This window comes from Poecilia reticulata, chromosome 14 (assembly GCF_904066995.2).
Source record: "Poecilia reticulata chromosome 14, P_reticulata-male-v2, whole genome shotgun sequence".
Classification (NCBI taxonomy): Eukaryota; Metazoa; Chordata; class Actinopteri; order Cyprinodontiformes; family Poeciliidae; genus Poecilia; species Poecilia reticulata.
Genome location: NC_088843.1, coordinates 6,017,066 through 6,032,253, shown reverse-complemented (window position 1 = coordinate 6,032,253; position 15,188 = coordinate 6,017,066). Strand labels below are relative to the sequence as shown.

The 15,188-nt window shown below is 37.4% G+C and overlaps 1 protein-coding gene across 1 annotated transcript in view; it reads right to left on the bottom strand.

Annotated features, from left to right (window-relative positions):
- The window catches only part of rxfp2a (relaxin family peptide receptor 2a), an 89,477-nt gene extending 81,051 nt beyond the window's left edge, over window positions 1-8,426 (bottom strand). Inside the window, exon 1 of the mRNA XM_008427346.3 lies at window positions 7,395-8,426. Within this exon, the coding sequence (XP_008425568.1) occupies window positions 7,395-7,449 (55 nt within the window). The 5' untranslated portion in view covers window positions 7,450-8,426. The remainder of the gene's footprint in view (window positions 1-7,394) is intronic.
- Between the last annotated feature and the right edge of the window lie 6,762 nt (window positions 8,427-15,188).

Genomic DNA, 15,188 nt, shown 5'->3' with positions numbered 1-15,188 from the left:
GATTGATTATTACCCATATCTTCCAAGTAAAGATTTTGCCACACATTTTTGTGACGGTTCAGAAAGCTGTTCTTGACCAGCCAAAGCAGATGATGATGTGATGACGCATCTCAGACAAAGTTCCTGAGAAGCTACATGTCTGTCCTTGTTCTTCCTCTCTTTCAATCTTATCATTGACCACCTGTCATCATTTAAAGTTTTGCTTTATTATTTAAATGAGCTGATTGCACCTATTTTTGTGGACTCTTAAAACCTTAATCACAGAACTAAACTGTTGTACAGGAGCTATTTATCAGAATTAAATATGCTAATTTGCAATACTTTGTAAATGTTCATTATTCATCAGCTCCGTGAGTAATGTTTTTTTTGTTTGTTTTTTTTATTATGCTGGATGCATAAATATGCAGATTGTATAGATGCACAGAGGTACTTGTATGCAGGCATATAGATTTCTAAATTTGTCTTAGACAATCTGTAATGGTTTTCTCTTCATCTTGTTTTGATTATTGTCACGTTGTTGATTTCCTCCATGTCCTAACAGCTTTTCCTTTTATTGGGTTGTGCCCAGATGAATGAAACCTTTTATGATTAATTCCTCTTTGTCTGCTTAGTGTGATGCAGACACACTAAGCAGTGTGTCTGCATCACACTGCTTAGCTAACACACTCTTAAAATTCAAGAGTGTGTCAGACACTCTTAAAATTCAAAGCTGAAACGTTGGGAAATTTACTCATTTTCATGAGTAAATTGAGTAAATTTACTCAATTTACTCAATTTACTCATGAAAATGAGTAAACATAGTTTATCAGATTTTGAGAGGAGACTGTATTACAGCCTAAAAAATCCATAACCTATTAAATCCACTAAGGCAGAGTGATTTTTGGCCCCCACATCAGGCAAAGTTAATTAGCGGGCGCCTTATCACACAGAACGTTACATAAATAGATCATTTATTGTATCTTTTTGCTCTGAAGAAATTTGGGAGGTGACCTTTCATCTTCAGATATTTCTACAGTGTCGTAAACTTAAATGCAAAAAGTTTAATAGGTTATGAATTTTTTAGGCTGTAATACAGTCTCCTCTCAAAATCTGATAAACTATGAAGAGTGCAGAAAATGTGTTTTGACTGTCACAACAAAGAGGCACTCTTAAAATTCAAAGCTGACACGTTGGGAAATGTACTCATTTTCATGAGTAATATCAGTAACAGGCATCACACTAAGCAGACAAAGAGGAATTAATCATAAAAGGTTTCATTCATCTGGGCACAACCCAATAAAAGGAAAAGCTGTTAGGACATGGAGGAAATCAACAACGTGACAATAATCGAAACCAGATGAAGAGAAAAGCATTACAGATTGTCTAAAACAAATTTAGAAATCTATATGCCTGCATACAAGTACCTCTGTGCATCTTTGCAATCTGCATATTTATGCATCCAGCATAAAAAAAACCCACATTACTCATGGAGCTGATGAATAATGAAGAAAATTTACAAAGTATTGCAAATTAGCATATTTAATTCTGATAAATAGCTCCTGTACAACAGTTTAGTTCTGTGATTAAGGTTTTAAGAGTCCACAAAAATAGGTGCAATCAGCTCATTTAAATAATAATCAAGGCTGTCTGTCAAGAGCAGCATGAATTTATGCTGTTACACAAGCAGATTTGTTGGTTATCATAAGCTGTACAAGCATGAAAATGGTTAAGCTGCTGAAGGATTTAAGGTGAGCTTTTCAGCTCACATAAAAACCATGAATTAGTATTTGAACCTTTGCAGGTTTCTGAGTCATTACAGATTGGTCTTCATGCTCTTTTTGATTTTTACATGTTGGATCATATCGGGGGTTGCGTTAACCACATATTTTCTATACTTGACCGTCTTTTTAAAGGGGCAGTATTATGTATTATCTGTTATTATAAAATAGCACATGGTGCTATTTTATAGTACTATGGTGCTATTTTATAATAACTATGTTACCTTCAGTTGTTATCAAAATGTTAAACATATGACTTAAAAAAATTTTTACTTCCTGATTTAATGCCTTCAGGAAGGCGCCTTGAAGGCGGAGTTAGATCCACCCAGGCATTTTGCACAGCTTCATGGTTGCCATGGAGATTGAAGGATTTCAAGACAACACTCTAGGTATGTTTTTGATGAGATAACATTAAAGCATGATGTAAAGCTCAAAAAAGCTGATTTTATATGGTACTGCCCCTTTAAAACGTGACAGAAAAATCGGAAGGCCATCTCTTATTTTGACAAATTACAATTCACGTGAGTCGTTGGTGCAGATATTTTGGTTAAATCAAAGAAAAAAAAATATCAATTAGAGCATCATCTCTGACCTGAACAAGTTCTCAATGCAACTTGCTATCTGCTTGGTGCAGTGTGTTGAATACAGAGATGGACTGACCTTCTGGCGTACCCAGCATTGCTTGGTGGGTCGATGCACATTTATAGTCGGGCCAAAGGCCGTCATAATATAATTTAATCAAAAAAGTCTATTGCAAATCATTTTTATTGACCAATTTGACCTATTGGTTGATTTTCATGTAGGAGATTGGGCGAATCCAATAAAATCGCTCAGTCGTTCTCTGCCCAACCTTATAAATTTTGACTGTGATGTTGGCAGCCCACACGTAAACTGGTACAGAGTCGGAGAACGCTGGAATAAAACAGGAATGATGATGGAATGTTTTGGGATGTGTGTGTGTGTGTGTGGGGGCGGGGCGGGGGGGGGGGGGGTAAAAAAACGGTAGAGAATTAAAACAGAACATGTGAAAACAGACAGAAAACGGAATGCAATTTAAAAATTATAAATAACATTTATAATAAGTCATTGAAAGCACTTTTCTTTTCTGGTGTTCAAGCAGATATTTATACATGAAGAACCTCTTCCTTTGTAGATCTGCTCCTGCCTCAGGCAACACTTCAGACTAATCACTTCAGACTTGTCAGGTGCCAGATAGACAGCAAAGTAAGATGTAGATAGAGACAGATGAGATCTACTTATTTAAATATTCTACATAAAGTGAAACAAAGAGTTTCTCTCTGACTTGTGCTTTTCATATTTGTGAAGACAGGTGATATATAGAGGAACACTGAAACGGCAGGAACACTGAAACTGTCATCGAAGAGCAGCAGGAAATAAGCAGACAAGTTAAATGAAGCTGAGCAGATCAGCATGAATTGGAAACAAAATTACATAAACACTTCCTGATTAAGCTTAAATGATTTGTAAATTTGCCCCTTGTGGGTTTGATGAGAAACGCAAAGAAAAATGATTATAGGACACATAGAAGGGAGGATTTTTTTATTTATTTTATTTTTTTACATTTTTAAGGTAATGTTAAGCTCATTTAAGCTGCTAAGAAAAAACTGAAAACAATTAGCCGCTTTTACCGTCATTGAGTTTACATCGTCTCTGCTGTTGCTCTCCTTTCCTTTCCAAAGCTGTGGAGTGTGGAGTTGGTCTGTCAACAGTTGGATTGCTGCTGACAGACAACAGCACATTATTGTGTCTGAGAGTTACAGACCACCTCTACTGGGAAAGTCATGCTCTGTTTCTCATTTGTGTATTATTCTCTGTATAAAACTGTTTCACTTGCACTTTGGAAATATTTCAATTACTGACACTGCTAGGCACAGCCTCCACCTACACCGAGACAGTAATAGATATTATTAAGTCTACTGGCATCATGAAAGTCTTCTTGTGCCGTTCAGTATGTAATGCACCAGTTTGATGAAGTTTAGCAGAAATTGCTTGCGCTGTAAACAGCCATCCCTCACTGTGAAGAGAGAAGAGCCGAGCCAAACAGCATCTTTGTCAGCAATTAAATGTCTTATACGTTCTTGTTTTGATTTTATTTGCTCAACAATTGGAAGCGTGGCCAACATGGACTGAATGTCTTTGTTCACTTCCTCATTGCCAAGCTGCAACCACAGGCAGCCTACAATTCAAACACAGTGCAAAAACTCGACATCATTCAGAATTTATCCTTCTGTTCAAATTGGCCAAGATGAAATTCTGTCACAGAAATCGAGCTCAATGTGAGAAATTCCAGGCAGAGCACTAAAGGGAGATGAGAATCAAGTGTAATTGTGCAGGAAGGCAATAAACAAGCCAATAAATTAGCATTCATGCAAATTTACTTAAATTTATTTAATAAAAAATAGCAATAACAATAAGATTTTCACTGAGTTCAAAAACAATATAAAAAACATTCTTCAATATATTTTATGGCTGGCAGGTTCCTGCCTCTTTCTCCTCTGTCTGTCCTCTGTTATTTTCACTGGGATTGTGTGAATGTAAGCCAATTGTCTTTTCTCTCAGACACATAATAAAAAACTGGACAAAAGTGAAGAGTCCTATGTCTCACGGGTTCTCGGTTTTTATAGGAAAGGATTCCATTTATCTGAAGCTTGAGCTGGACGTGAATCATGTCAAAATTTATTTCTTGCTTTGATTCTGACTCAATTTCTATTTTTCTGAGCCAATAGCGTGGAAGTTCACCACAAAGGGATCAAAAAGGGGCCATGCAGGTCAATGTTTCTGAAGAGTGAATAAGGGCTGAAAAAGGCCATGTGAAAAAAAAAATATATGCATGAATGTTTGTTTACCCTTTTCACTTTTTGCCATATTACAATTCCAAACCTCAATTAATTTTACCAACATCTCATGTACCACCTCACAGGTATGCATCATTCAAGAATGTATAATCATGGCTTTAATACAAAACTATGAAAACTTAGACCTAAACTGACAGACAGGACAAAGAAAGCATTAAAAACATCCCAGGGTAACAACCAGAGGAGCTGCAGAAATTCAAAGGTTAAAGCTGGAGAGTGTGTTGACAAGAGGACTATTAGATGTGCACTCAACACATCTGGTTTTATTGGATAGAAAGTCACTGTTAAAAAGCACTTAAAAGAAAAAAAGTTTAAAGTTTCCCACAGGCCAAGCTGAGAATACACAGAGGTTCTGATCAATTGGAACCGAAATAAAAAATTTGCAATGTACAATAAAAAAAAGGACAACAAAACACCACACCAGTCAAAAAAAATAAAACCCAAATGTGGTGATTGCAGCATCATGCAGTGGATCTGCTTTTCTTCAGCAAGGACAAATGAGCTGGTTAGTTGATGAGGAGATGGATGGAGGTGAATACAAATACACAACACACTTTTCAGATTTGTATTTGTTTCAGATGAGAAGGTATTCTGCAAAATCAACTTTTTCGAATTTTTGATTTAAGCTTTTCAATATGCAATTAATTAATTACATTGTAAGTTAAAAAGAGCCTAATTTACATTCTGATTAATGTTTTTTGAAAGGAAATTTTGTCTACGGAAACTCGATCCATTTTTATGGTTTCACTTGTGTGTATTTTTCTTAATTTCTATTCCATTTATTGTTTTCAGTTGATATTAAAATATCTTCCAATTCCAAAATTAAAATGTATTCGTCTTCGAGGGAGCAAAATTGCATTATCATGCCACTTCTATTATATTACTTTTAAAAATGGTCTCAAAACAACAATATGAACGTTTATCACAATAATTACAGGGACAATTTATCGTCTTGCAAAATGCGCATAAGCAATGGCGGAACAATTCTTACTAGTCAGCACTTTTAACAGCTCTCTGAATGTGTAAATGACATAATCAATAACAGAGACACAGCAGTGGTTAGGCTCCTCTCCGCTCTCCCACACACACAACTAAAAAGGTTGAGCTTACAGTCGCGCCTTCACAGGTTTGAGTTGAGAGCGCAAACTCCTTTACGCACACGTTGGCGCTACAGTGCGCGGTCCTTTGAGGACACGCCGCGGCGCGAAACGTTTCGTTTGAATCGTGTCGTCATCTGATGACAGGGAGGGAAAAGATGGAGAAGCAGGGGGAAAGGCGGAAGACGGAGAGAGATAAGGATGTAGGGATGAAAAAACTTCTCAAAGTGGTTGAAGAGGAGGCTTGTAAATATTCAGTTTAAGTTAATGAGAGCTCACTGTTGTCTTGATCTGTGTACTGCATTCATACTAGATTATAACACAAAAAACAAAGACGCTTGTTTGTTTTTTGTTATTCAGGCAGTAATAATTTAACTTTTAACTAAATAGTGAAACAGAAATGATAGAGCCTGGTAGTGATAAACTTGAGTGTATCTGATAAGTCTGATGAGATGCAGCGTCCAGTCGGTGACTGTTATTTAACACTATTTAAAATCAAAATTCTATGTTTTACATGCAGTTTTCTGCTGTATTTTTCCAATTCAGTTGTGAGGATGTAGGAATCAGAATAGAGGGAGGCTGAGAAAGAATCAGGGCAGACAGGGGAAGGCAACAGTTGTGTCTAATATTAGGCAGAAGTTGGAACAGTAACTTAAAAAAATGTTAGCAAGATCTGTAATTTGCTTAAATTGATTAAATTATGCTTGTTGACCAGAGAAAACACATCCAGTTAGCGTGATCTCTATTGAAAACTGTTTTGCTTTGCAATCCGTTTCACTCTTGACAAAAGGGCGAGTGCAACAGGACAACATGTTGCCATTCTTCCAGAGTCCAGGTTGTTGTTCAGGTGTCAATAAAGCCACATTTTCACAACAGAAAATGTATCGAGCACTGGGTGCTGCTGGTACATTTGTCATATTATTACACGATTTTGTGTCATTTTTAATGGAACTGGTCACCTATATGCAACATGAAATAAAAGTTTTTATAAATTCAAGAACAAGTCAGATTTACACACCTGCACAGTTTCTCCTCCTGATGATGAGACGCTGCAGGAAATGTGAATGGGCGATGGGAATGAATACAGCATGAGTTTTACATAAAATGACTTTACATACAACAAGCTCCGGGAGTGTGTCGTGTCCAGAAACAGCTTCTGAACATTTGATCTGTTCCAGAACCAAATAAAGAAATTTGTCCGTAACATGTTCACATTATTGGATTTTTCCCCCCCTTCTTCTTCTTCTTCCATTTGCGTGCAAATATTGCACACAAAGCTAACCTCATCCTAGTCTTACTTCTGTGTAAGGACTGGACAATGAGAGCCAATTTCACCTTCTCACCTGCCGTCTCTGCAGGGGAGCAGGACAATGCACTAACGAAATTAGATTCCTGTCCCACTGAAATCACTCACGGCAGTGTGTGGAGAGTCCACAACAACAGGTTTACTGGAAATTCAGACAAACATTTACAACGAAAGTGTAACTCAACTGTTAATAAAATTGTTCCGTTGATTTGTTTGTAAACTGCTATAAATACAGGGGAAAAAGAAATTACAAAAGGAAGTTAGAGCGGTGCCTTTTAAAGATAACGTGCTGTCTTATAGGGAAGAAAAAGCAACGATATACGAAAACATGACATGCAGATATAGTCTTTTAAAGTACCTTTAATCTGAGTCTGGGTCAGGTGGATGAGCAAAAGGATTACAGGTATGTCCATCCTGCACCTCCGAAGTTTCTCTTCTGAAACCCCCAGGTCCGATTCAAAGGGTATATTCTCCTCCGTAAGAAGAAAAAAATAAATAAAACACAGCCACAATAAAGGGCGAATCAGAAAGTCCGGTTCCGTCCCAATAAGAAAAATAACAACAATATTCTGCTGCGTCTCAACGAAGCCGACATTTAGCGCTCAGTAACTTGGGGAATATATTGAATCCGAGCAGAGACAAAGCGAATCTGTGCGTAAAGGCAGCTACATCCTGTCATCTGTAAAAAAAAAAAAAAAAAAAAAAAAAAACGAGCTCAGAGCAGACACGTTCTCTCGTCCTCTCTCTCTCTCTTTCTCCCACACACGCAGTCTGTATCTCACTGACAAAGCACCAGGTTTGAAATAATCTATTTCGTTTAAACACAGAGCTCGTGTTTGTTCAACACGAATTGCGCCCTGTTGTGAAATTCACGGCATTAGTCCTCTGGCTGCCCATGTATGGCACACCTGACTTAATAAAGTTGGCAGCTGCAGAGACAAATAAACTGACTTCATTAAGTGCTGGTTTCAGAGTTACTGCAATAGACGCTCGCACCTCGCAGGTGAAATTAAATTCCTGTCTCACTGAAATCACTCAAGGTCGTGTTGTTGTTGTTTTGTTATTTCTTTTTAACCACCATTTAAAATTTTAGTTTGACAGTTTTAACGAAAAAGTCTATTTTTGTCATGTCAAACTTATGTTTTTATGGATACCAGGATACACTCAAAATTTGCTTTAGAAATAAAAACGTAAAAGTTTGACTCAGAGACGCCCCAGAGACGGTCCTAGTCTCTGTGGCGCACTGGGCGAACAATCCCACCAGAGATGCAGGTTGAGAACAAAATGTCTGCATGTGCTAAAATGTTTCATTCACACATGCTCACCATGCTGCCAGAGATTCATCTGTTTTGATAAAAAGGAATTTGACATTTCTAGACGTGACATGATGGTGGCACATGTAGAAATGGATGTGTCACCACATATTTTGCAGACCTGTACCAGGTGTGCAGTGGTTAGAGCAAAATCCTAACAAAATATATTGAAAATTGTGGTTGTGTCATTACAAATTTAAGAACAAAAGTGGTGAATTGATGACTTTTGTTAAGAAATGTGTGCTTTTTGTTTTTGTTTTTGTTTTTAAGAATTTGATTCAGGTTTTCACATCGTTTCAGTTTTTCAAAACTCCCTTTAGCATAAAACAATAGAAGAGGAATTAAATGCAGAGATCATTGATATCTATTACTGTACTGGACATGATGGAACTATTGTGTGACGCACTAAGAATCTGAAAAAGGGAAACAATGTTTTGCTGTCAATCGTCAACACAACAACTATGACAAGGTCCAAGGTATCACTTTTAACTGGTGAGCAAAAAATATGCAGGAGGAAAGCAAGTGAATTAAAAAGGAAAAATCCAAAAATAAAAATAACTGTCCAGGGACCATCCAAAGCAAAAATGACAAAGAGACCATGAGGAATCCAGCAAGTGGGAACAACAGGTACAGAGACTGAGGAAACCAAGAAGTGTTTATGCTGCGGAGCTTTCTTACAGGAATGCAAGACAAGTGAGTAAATGAGCAGACGAGAGGCACCTGGGGATGCTGGGAGCCGAGAGGCTGAGGGAACTGAGTAAATCAGGGAACACGGAAACTAGTAAACATAAACACAACGCTGACCCAGGAATACACACAAACTCTAAATACTAGAGGTTATGGCATCATGATTAACAGAAGACACAAAGGAAACGAAAAAACATACAGAATGCTAAAGTATGGAACCAACATCATAAGGAATCTTTCTTAAAGGAATGAGCTGCATATGAAAAACCAAGAGTAACAAATCTAAAAATAAAGCAAAGAAAAACCTAAATATCACAACTCTCATTTGCATGTAGTGAACAGAACGGTACAAACAAGCTGGGGTTTAAAGAATTTTTGGTACAAAAATAATCCAGTTCAATTTTAACTGCAAGCATTTTTAAAATAGGAATCACATGAAATGAATCACTGGTTTTATAAAACCCCACTATAAGCTCTCTATAGCCCGTCTTCTAGCACTGGCTAGGAATCCGCCATTAAAACGTATGTATTTTTCATTTATGCAAGTATGATCATGCAGACCCATTGATGGAACGATGCCCTCGATGGTAAACCATTTTGTTACCACTGAGTTTGTAATTAGGACAAATATAATTAAATAGCCAGGTCAGAATTAAGAATATAAAAACCATCTGATTTAATAACTTCAGTCTGTGCGAGTCTGAACCATTACAAAGCTGTGTCCCCGTCTGAGGACGCTATATTTACTGACGAGCAAAATTTTACTGTTCACATTGACAGGGACCGTAAAAAAGGAAATTGATCAAAATCCCTAAACCTCGGAGTCTGTGGTTTGATCTCTGGGTGTTTTGTACTGACAGAACCCATTCAGCTGAAGGAAGCTGGGTCTGTTCTGCTTCAAGCAAAGACAAACAGTCTCGCTGGTGAGATGCATCAGACTTACTAAGAGGTACACAAACCAAGAGACTTGCAGCTGTGATTGCAGTGCTGCTAATTGTCATGTTTCATGTTTGATCTTAATAAAAAAGGTCTGACTGACTTAATGGACAATAAGGATTTTTTCCCCTTGCTTTCAGGAAGACATTTAATAATGTGCGTGCCTGAAATGTTGAACTTTGCAAACTTCAAGTCTTTAAAAAAGTGACATGTATTTAGCCCCATCATTAATTATATAATGTATTTATTTAGACAGTATAAATATTGCGTTCAAAACAAAATCAACAAGTATCTAGATAGACATCATAGCCAAGAATTGCAACATATGAGCATCAACTTTAAAAAAAAACAAACAAAAAAAAAACATTTTACTGTTTTAGGAGGTCTGTCATACTTCGTAAAGCTCATTTGGTCAGACTCAGTAGGACAGCATTTTGTCCTAATATTATCCCCCGACCCCTTTTAAAAATTACACTCGTAATTTTTCATGGTTTGGAAAACTTTGCATAACTCTGATGTGAAACTGCGGAGCACTTAATTCTTTTTCCTTTACTTCTGTATGTAGCATTATGTATTAGTCAGAGTTTCTCAGTTTCAGTCCTCAGGTACCACTGCCTTGCATGTTTTAGGGGTCTCTGTTCTGCATAAATAGGTGAGCAACAGGGTTTTGCAGCATTGTGGCATGCAGAGGAAGGTCATGCAATCATTTGAATCAGGTGTTCTGGAACAAAGATCCATCTAAAAAAAAAAAAAAAAAAAAAAAAAAGGTCTCACTGACCTTTTTTTTGTATGCAGGCTCTGGCTCCTGGGGACTGGAATTGATAAACTGTATTAGATTATTAATGCCTTGCCAAAGCATCATACCTCTTGATCTTTTACATCAGTTTGCATTTTGCCACATTACTGCCCAAAAGTTCAATGTTTTTTTTTTTTTTTTTATCGAGTTCTGTTTGACAGACCTATAATTTTAAAGATGAAGGAAAATGATAAAAGGCTTTAAAATATCCTTCTACAAATCAAAATCTGAGAATTGCAGCAAGCATAGGTATCCGCACCCCTTTACTCCAATATCCCTAAATATAATCCAGTGTAACTAATTGCTACAGAAGTCACCCTATTAGTGGACAGAGTCCACCTCTGTTACTTAATCTGTTCTTTGAAAGCCCGGAGGTTTCTATGAGAACATAAAACAACATGCAGAATCACGAAGACCAAAGAACACATCAGGCATGCCAGAGAGAACACCGTGGAGAGCTTTAAAGCACAGTTAGGTGATAAATCAATAACCCGAGCGTTGGACATCTCACACAGGACTCTGGGTTGCTGGTGTGTGTGTGTGGTGTGTTTTTGCAGAGCAGCTGGAGGGTGGAGACGAGCAGAGATTACTTTGTGTCATGGGCGGTTCTAGACAGGGATGAACAGAGGTCAGCGCCCCTGTAGAACTTCATGGAGAAATTACGTACGTGCATCCGTCCCATCCAGTCCAACTTAGCTTGATGTATTTAGCAAAGAATAATGCTTAAAAGGCTCAGGATTGAGGTATTAAACAACGCAAAAATACTGTGACGTTAATAAAAGATGCTTCTACAAAGACTCAGAAGCCTAAATACTAAGCTTGCCACACATTTTACTTATTTGTAAATATAAAAAATGCTGAATATGTCCATGTCCTTCCACTTCATAACTTTGCATGTGTGTGTTATCATATGTCAAATAATTTCAACAAAACAAATAAGGTTTGGTTGCATTATGATAAACTTCAAGTCGTGTGAATTTCAATGCAAGGCACTGTAGTAAGTTTAAGTTTTGGTTTCCAATGTAGTCTAGAACTGACTATTCTTTGTAATTGGATTCAAACTTTGTGTGAACTTCACAAAAATAACATTTTTATGGAAAAATACATGTTTCAAACGGCTTTTGTGTCACAAAATTCCCAATTTCTGTTAGAATATGGGATGTCAAATCTGACAAAGATGTCAAATCTGTGGCAGGCAAAAAGCATCAACTGATGTTTTAATCTCCCAGAATACATCACATAGTTTAATCAGTTTGAGAAGCAGATCGTTATGCACCAAACCCACAGGGTGACAGGCTATTAATTTTAGTTCCCAATTAGTTTTGTGAAATTACATCTGTTGCGTTGAAGCACAAGAGGGCAGTTTTCCATGACAGGTGGGACAGAGTGGAAATACCTGCATCTCTCAGTCAGCCTGAATGAAAAGCAAAACTAGTTGGAATTGTTGGCAAACAGGGTCTGAATTTTGGAAAGTGAGAAATTTTTATTTTATAAAAAAGGTGAAACTTTGAATAATTTCATGTTTTTTGAATTTGTAAAAATGTAGTTTTTGATTTAGTTGTGGGTGTTAAAAACAGGAATAATCAAAAGAATTGGATTTTGTGCAATCCATTTTCCATTGCAGCTACATTAAAAGTAAAATACAATAAATACTTGCATAATATCTTCTTGTCTTTAAATACTGGGAGGATGAACTGCTGCCCAAAGAATAGCATGCTCTTTTGTATGGGAAAACAATGCAGCAACAGTTGCTTCAACAAAATGACTTGTTTTACCACGATGCCTGGAGTTAAACGTGTCGTTTTGTAAGCAATAAGTTTTTATTAAAAAGTAAAATAAGTACCTCTTTTTTGGACCATTTCAGGAACTTTCCAAAATAGGATCAACATTTCATCATTAGACAGTTAATTTTATTTATATAGCACATTTTCAAGGCAATTCAAAGTGCTTTACATGAATTAAAAAGCAAATACAAACAAAATAAACCAAAGAAAAGGGCACAAAAAAGAGGAAAGGACACATTAGGGCAAATCGCAACATTCAGACAAAACAGACATGAGTGAAGGCGGTGACAAAGGGCCATGAAACCAGGTGGCTGAACCTCCTGGCAAAGTCTGATAGGTGTTTTTTTTTTTTTTAAATCGAGGAATGATGTCCTTTGTAGCGCTCAGCTCCACGGATACAGGAGGGGGTGAGGAGGGAAGAGCGTTGTGTTCACATATCTTCAAGGAGATTAGAAATATGCAGCCCTTCCAAGGCCACACGGGGAAAGCCAATTCAGAAGCAGAATGTCTTAGGTCAGGAAGATTATAAATGTCAATCTTCCCTAGAGTCTCGCCAATACATCTCAGTTCCCAATCATCCAAATTAGTTTGGTCATTCCACTGAGCCCAAACTAACTTCTCCAAGATTGATTCCATCTGGTTAGTGAGTTTTAGAGTCCTTGTCTCTGTCCACACCAACAGTCCAAGTGTTCACTAGTTCGGCCAAGTCGGTCACAAATTTGTCAATGCAGGAATCCACAAGCTCCAAACAGCAGAAATCCTGTTATGAATAAATCCAGGGTGAATCCCGCCGGGTGTGTCCCCGCAGGACAAGAGGGCTCTCTTGTTCCCAGACTTCTCGTCCAAAATTTGATCAATTGCATTGAGAGATCGGTTGACCAGATCCATAATTTGGATGATGTGCAAAGAAAGGCTCCCAAAATATAGAAAAAGACAGGACAAAAACAGAGCAGGGAAGGAGCAGAGGAAAAAAAACGTCCGCCTTCATCGAGAGCAAGAGAAAAAAAAAATGTATAAGTGGTGTGCAAGGTAATGTAATTTTCATATCGGGTTCAAAGATACAGTTACAATTTAGACAATAAAACTGGTGACTAAAGCTGCAATCTTTAACTTTTTCACTGGACTAATTTGACACCATGAAATTGGGCTTCTGTGTCTTTAAGAAGCTTCTATTTCTGATGCTCTGCCTTGAGGATATCACAACAATGTTTATTATGTTGTTTACAAGCATTTTTAATAGCATTTGACTGAGAAATAGTTTTACGCTCAGCAGATGTGCAGTTCCTCTAGTAGTTTGTTAATTGCTGCTGCCGCTAGTCTGCAAGGAGCTGTGTGAGGGAGCAGCAGGAAGATGTGAGGCATAAGCTTTTTAATATATCTGAAATGCCCCCTTACCAAATTAAAATAGCCATGAATTAACTCCTGCTGGTAGTTATTTTTATATTGGAGTCAAAACCACAGAATCTCAGACGAATACAAAAATAAACTTAAAAACAGTGATTGTAGGGTACCATCTGACAGGCAATCTGAAATCATGCATTGTCAGTACAAAATGTCAAAGGATATGAAATAACCAAAACTGCAGGGAAAAAAAAAAAAGCTTAGTCCAGATTTTTTGGAGAAAGTTTCCAAGCAAAACTGGAGAAATATTAGCAAGGCAGGCTGCTTGACATTAACAAAGAAGAAAAAAAAAAAAAAAAAAAAACACATTCCCCAACAAGGAATGAGTTTAGGATTGTGCTCACGTATGCAGTTTTTTTTTTTATTACAAGGTTGCCCAGTTCTCATTAAAGATTAAAAAGTTTGCATCCATCATGGTCTGACTTTTTAACCCAGGGTTTATACAGCTCTAGGATCCACTGTCACCATTTACTGAAGGTCAGCCTTCACTTCGCAGGCCACCTATGTGTAGACACAAGTTAAGTAGAAAACGATTTTAATTGCACCCCCAAAAGCTACAACATAAAAACCATAAAATAACTTAATCTTTAACCCCATAACTGTCAGGATGATAAAGGTGTCCTCATTGGATAACATGTAAGCGTTTTGAGGATGACAGCCAAGTGGTTTTAAGGAAGGAATTTAATCAATCAATTTTTGTTGCACTTCCATTCTTTGTGACACCATTTGGCTGCAGCTTCTACTTCCCATTTTAGTGTTTAATTAAAAAATGATGGCATGACATAAATTTTTCAGCTTAAGACCGGGTGAGTGGCATTTTTATTAAAGACACAGCAAACTGTCTCACTGCAACTCTGCTGATCTTTAGCACCCTTTGATTTCTGTAGAGATAAAAGTTTAAATTGAAATGCGTCCTTGATTGATGATTTCCTTAAGAGTTCTGTGAATTACTCAGTTTCGACCAGTGGAATCAGATTGAAAACATGAAAACCTGTAATGCTCAGAACTGAGGACCCGAAATTTCAGTCAGTCACAAAGTAGAAAAACAAGATCTTTGAGGATCAGGGTATGGGACAGGCAACCACCGGCAATGGGACAGGAACCTCTGAGGACGGAGAAGCAGATTAGTGGGTTGTAGTCTTGGGGGCCAAGGCTGAGTAAGAAAAGCCACTAACCTTCTTAAAGTGTTGTGGAGGATGAGGAGTCCAGGTAGCACAGTGGTTAGTAACAGGTGA